Consider the following 6,000-nt stretch of genomic DNA (forward strand, 5'->3'; position numbering starts at 1 on the left):
GAGGAGTTGGGAGGGAACACAGAAGGAGTAAAGCTGCCCACAGTCATCCATGCCTAGCCACAGCTGGACATGGGTCCCGACATATGCTGCTTGCCAGTTCTGGTATGGCTGTTGCACAAAGAAAGAGCAGACTAATCAATATTTAATTTATTTGTTGAATCTCACCTCTTCCAGAGACGATTCAAGCTATGCAAACATAGACATAGGTGTGTGTGAACACATGAGACAAACGCCAATGGACATACTTCTGTGCACACACTTAGGTTCTTACCCATCCCTGGACTGATGGTGGAGAAAAAGTACCCCTTGCTGAACTGAGCCTTCCCAGGAAAAGCTCAGGTGCAAGAGATCCCTTTCCCTGTCCAGTCATTTTCCCTGGGATTCTGTCACTATGGGCACATGGCAGTGGCCCACCTCACTGCCACCGTTAAGCAAAGACTGCTCTCTCCTCTCGGGCAGAGACCCTTCAAAGTCCTCTCCTTCATCACACAGATGCACACCTGTGCCTGTGTCTTTGGGGGTTAACCTCACAGGAGGTGACTAAGTAGCCAGTGTCCCAGGTCAACTCCCACATACACAAACACACGTTATACTCCTGCATGTCCATCAGAAGTGGAATCACTCAAGGCCATCTGATGAGTGAACACGTACACTATACACACACATGCGTGCACACACTCATTCTGGTGTGTCTCTCTACCAACACCAATTAGCAATCGCCCCTTAATATGCACCCGTTGCATACCGTCCCCTTTCTGCTGTGTCCGGCACATGGAGAAGCTGTTCAGTCATGTCCTTATTTGACCCACTCCTGCAGACAGCACTTCTACCCACCCGCATTCAGTGGTGGTGGCCTGTCTGGGAGGCTGCTACATACCTTGTGACCACCAGCCAGCAAACACCTGAATCCCATGTATCCCCCTGGGAAGCTTTCAGCAGGCTCTGTCACAGGCACATCTATTTCACACCTGCCCCCCACACCCAGCCTGTCATCACCCACACACTGCCCTTGGCACTGCTGAACTAAAACCACATCTCAGAGTGTCTCTCACACCCATCCCTGCGTGGCAGCTGCGCAGGAGCTATCCAGCAGTGTCACTGTCACAAGCAGAGACCTGGGTGCTGTCCTACCTCTTCTTTGTCAGCTCCTAATAAAGTTGCCCAGCACAGTCTAGACACCCATTCGCAATGACACACCCCTCCTCCTGTCCGGTAGCACCACACGCGCGTAAACACACACCCCTCATTGTCGCAGCAGCTGTGTGTACGGCTCTTTGGCACTTTCCCCCTCGGAGCCGCAAGACACTGGCGCCCACGCTCACTGTAGTGACCCCACGGGACCTGTAAATGCCGCCTCCTCATCCCTGAGTGGCTGTCGCGGGGCTGGCAGCCAAGGTCCGTCCTCCTCTCGCTTGTGCTCCCGCCCTCCCCAAACGCCCCCCGAACAGAGCCCCCAGGGAGCGCGTGCAGGCGCGCCCGCCGCCACACTCCCGCGCCTCCCCTGCGTGTGTGTGTGTGTATGTGTGTGTGCGCGCGCACACGTACGCCCCCGCACCGGGGAGCCGCTTTCACACGAGGCACACGCCATGGCCCCACGCCCCCCGCCCTGGCAGCGCGCGTGTCGCGGACGGCGCAGCAGCCCAGCCGAGCCCCGCGCTCCCGCGCCTCGCGCGCCGGCCCCTTTGTTGGCGGCCCGGGAGCTGTCCAGCACCACGGCCCGCCGTCACAGCCGGCACCCGCCGGCCCCGGCCCCGCGGCCGCCCGCCCGCGCAGCGCGCACTCACCCCCGGCCAGCAGCAGCAGCAACGGCGGCAGCAGCGGCGGCAGCCGGGCGGCCCGCAGCAGCCAACCCATGGTGCAGCCGTCGCCGCCCGCAGCCGCAGCGGCGCGGCTCCTCGGCCGGCGTCAGGGGCCGCGCGGGCGGTGGCGGCGGCGCGCGCCCGCCCCATTGGTCCGTGTGGCCGTCACTCACCCCTGGCCCCGCCCAGCCGCGTGCCACGGGCGCGCCCCCGCGAAGACGAGGCGGGCGCGCGGGCGGCCGCCCCTCTTCTTGGCCCCGGGCGCCCGGCCGGCCAATCAGCACTGCGGAGGCCTATAGGGGCGGGGCCGCGGCCGCGACCGCCTGGAGGTCCTGGCCTCGCACCTCGCGACTTCAGGAGCTGCCGCCACCTGCCTGAGGTGCAGCGACGGAGGAGGGCACTCCAGAGCCATCTAGTCATCCATTCCCCTGGAAACTTCCTAGCGCCCAAAAGGCAGCGGGGGGTCACTTGCATGGAAGGACACTGATCTGAGAAGACAGGAGTGACCCCTGACGCAGTTGACACGAGGAGTGGCTTTAATCTTACCTACATCAAGGCACTCTAGGCGGAGTGGGGTCAGGGAAGGCTTCTCCAGGGCACGTCAGCTGGGCAAGCAATCCTTTGTGCCTCAGTTGCCTCAACTGTTATGTATGGGCTTCCTGTTATCAGAGCAGTGTTGCTTAACTTCTGTAAAGTGTTTGGTCCCTTTTGGCAACAAAAGTTCTTTCACATGTGGGGCTCCACGGTTGTGAACAAAACAGCCACAACCCTTATCCTAGAGCTTAGTCTAGTGGAGAAGACAAACCTAAAGACCAACACGACACACATATGATTGCATGATTAAATTGTAAGGTCTGTTAAGATGTATAAGGGAATATGAGACAGTAGAGAAGAGCACCTTCACACATGCCTTCCTGGAGAAACGACATTTAAGCTGGCACCTGGATGGATGAATGGTATTAGGTAGGAAATCGGGTTAGGGAGAGAATCTTCCAGGCAGAGAGAAAAGTGCATTCGTAATTGCTGAGCTAGGATGGAGCTCAGCCTCTTTAAGGAACAGAGGAAAAGTCTTGACCCTTTGGGCATGAGTGAAATTTAAACATCTGCAGCAGCGATAATTTCCTGGAGTTTTACTTTATATGTAGTATACTCGGAAAACATTGCTTTAAAATAAATTATTGCATTGAATCTGCTTTTTCAAATTATATTCTCATCCCTCTATCCAGGGGTGTATCGCTAGATATTGTAGATAATCCCAAAGGACTTTCCTAGGACTAAATAGTTAGGAGAAATAGGAGTTGGGGAGGAGGGGGATAGGGCAGAAATGGGTCCCTGGAAAAGGAAAGAACATGAGCATGGTATGGTAATAAATGGTGTATCATACTAAGGGGGATAATGAGTTTCATGATTAGCATGGGGGTAAGAGATAAGGTTAGCAAGATACATGGCTTATGACCTAAATATCTTGATGAATTCTTGGTTAATCTGTACAAAGTAGTAAGTCCTTACATTATAAATGAAGAAACACAAGGAGAAAGTGACGGGTCTAAGAACATATCAAAAAGCTGTACCATAAAATTAGAACATTTAGATAAAGATATTCTCATTTAATTAACAGAACTACATCATTTTATTTAGCCCATGGTCAATTTAAACTCCACAGGCCATTTGAGTCAATGAACATGATGGGTTCTAGAAAATTAAGTGAGGACCTAGTAGTAAAAGATCTTGAACATCGTAAGTTTAGACTTCCTTTTCTTCTGTAGGAACCATGGCATGTATTTTAGAGAATTCTGAGGGCAGCAGGGAGGAAGACCAAAATGGCTAGGGGAGAGAGTGCTGTAGTAGTCTCAGTGGCAGATGGTAGAAGACTGACCTAGAGCTGGCATAGCAGATTTGAGAAAACACTCCAGAGGCAACCAACAGGACTTGGAGAATGACTGAATGGAGTCATGTTGACTGTGTTTTGGGGTGCTATTTTCTATGCAAGTACAAGTTAAAGGAGACCTAATCTAAAATGGTTCATATGTGAGCGCCTGGGTTACTCAGTCCGCTAAGTGTCTACCTTTAGCTCAGGTCATGATCCCAGGGTCCTGGGATTGAGCCCCATGTCAGCTTTCTGCTCAGGGGAAATCCTGCTTCTCCCTTTCCCTCTCCCTCTGCCTGCCACTCCCCCTGCTTGTGTGTGTTCTCTTTCCACCTCTCTTACTTTGTCAAATAAATAAATAAAAGCTTTAAAAAAATAGTTCATACAAAAAGCCCATGAATAGGTAATGGCTACAAAGTGTAAAGCAATTTTGGACTTAAAATGATACAGTATTCAGAAAAAGGAAACTAATGGTTCTATTATTCTAAACTGTTTTAACTTTGTTAGCATTATCTTTTTATAATAACTTTTTTTTTTTTTTTTTTAAGAAACAAGTAACAGAGGAGAAATCCAGAAAGATGTCATGAAAATCAATTGTTAAAACTGGGAGATTCTGACTTGGAAAAGAGAAAAGTAGGGTGCATCTAGACCCGTCATCTATTTCCTTCTTTCCTCTGTTACAATGAATGAAACATCCCCTCTTTATCACTGGCCAGGCTCCTCCACCATTGCTTTCTTTATCTCCTATTCAAGGACTTCCATATTAAGGTATTCCTTTTCTGACAGAGTCAGTTTTCCTTTCTCTGGTTCATTTTCATTAGATACAAATGTGGTCCAGAACTTCCACCTTGAAAGCAAGTAAGCAAGCAAGCAAGAAAGAAAGGTTGATTGAGGGATATGAAATCATGCTGGTACACTGAATACATGTTCCTGCTTTCCCCTCTTGCTTTTAACTCCTAGAAATGAGAAGAAAGATAAATATATACACCTAAGTCCAAAACAGCACTGGAAAACAAGATGGGATCAATTGGTGGTCTAAAATGAGGAAGAATTGCTTGGAAGATAAAAAGCAAATGAGATTTAATTGATGGAGGAAACTGCAACCCAAAATGCATACCTGTCTAAATAATCTTAGGTTAAAGAGCAAATCACAATATAAATTTTAGTCTATTCATTAATTAATGACAATGTGAGAACATTGCACATCAAAACCCATAAGATATAGCCAATAATTCACAGAGGTTTTATAGTTGTAAATGTATTTATTAGGGGAAAAAAACACAGGTTAAATGTAAATGAACTAAGCATTCAATTTAAGAAAGTTTAAACTCACAAAAACACACACCCCCATATACACATGAATCAATAAATTTCTATTGTTAAAATAACAACAAAAACCCAGTAGAACTGATTGTTAAAAGCCTGTTATTTGAAAACATAAATAAAGCAGTCAAACCTTTAGTACAAGATAAAAAAGAGAAGACATAAGTAAATACCATTAAGAATGAAAAAGGGAACAAAACTAGAAATAAGATTTCAAAATTATAAGCAAAACTTGATATATATCAATAAAATTTAGAGTGTAATTGAATGCTTTTAAGGAACACACAAACTACTGAAAAATTGATTCAAATAGTAGAAAAGCTAAACAAACAAATAACAGTGAGGGGGAAAAGACAGTAAAAAATTGACTGTTGAGGGGCGCCTGGGTGGCTCAGTGGGTTGAGCCTCTGACATCAGCTCAGGTCATGATCTCAGGGTCCTGGGTTCGAGTCCCACATCAGGTCTCTGCTCAGCAGGGAGCCTGCTTCTCCCCTCTTCCTCTGCCTGCCTCTCTGCCTGCTTGTGATCTCTCTCTCTCTCTGTCAAATAAATAAATAAATAAAATCTTAAAAAGAAAAATAGACCGTTAAAAAAGACATAAGCGGGACTGCCTGGGTGGCTCAGTAGCTAAGCATCTGCTTTGGCTCAGGTCATGATTCCAGGGTCCTGGGATTGAGTCCCACATTGGGCTCCCTGCTCAGTGGGAAGCCTGCTTCTCCCTCTCCCACTCCCCCTGCTTGTGTTCCCTCTCTTGCTGTGTCTCTTTCTGTCAAATAAATAAATAAAATCTTAAAAAAAAAAAAAAAAGACATAAGCTCCTTTTGGAATGAGTGTATTCTGTCAAACCTTCAATGTATAAACTCTTACAAAGTTAGAAAGTGTCCCAATTCACTTTATGAGGTTTGTGTAACCCCAATGCCAAAACCAACTAAGAATAATACAAATGGAAAAAACCCTAAGCCAACCTCCCTTAACACAGATGCAACTTGCTTAAAGAAAATATAAGCAAGT

General features: G+C 47.6%; 1 protein-coding gene across 1 annotated transcript in view; it reads right to left on the bottom strand.

Moving 5' to 3' along the window:
* PODXL2 (podocalyxin like 2) overlaps positions 1-1,901 on the bottom strand; it is a 35,557-nt gene extending 33,656 nt beyond the window's left edge. Inside the window, exon 1 of the mRNA XM_032842835.1 lies at positions 1,785-1,901. Within this exon, the coding sequence (XP_032698726.1) occupies positions 1,785-1,854 (70 nt within the window). The 5' untranslated portion in view covers positions 1,855-1,901. The remainder of the gene's footprint in view (positions 1-1,784) is intronic.
* Between the last annotated feature and the right edge of the window lie 4,099 nt (positions 1,902-6,000).

This window comes from Lontra canadensis, unplaced genomic scaffold, assembly GCF_010015895.1.
Source record: "Lontra canadensis isolate GAN:19392208 unplaced genomic scaffold, GSC_riverotter_1.0 scaffold133, whole genome shotgun sequence".
In the NCBI taxonomy this organism is placed as follows: Eukaryota; Metazoa; Chordata; class Mammalia; order Carnivora; family Mustelidae; genus Lontra; species Lontra canadensis.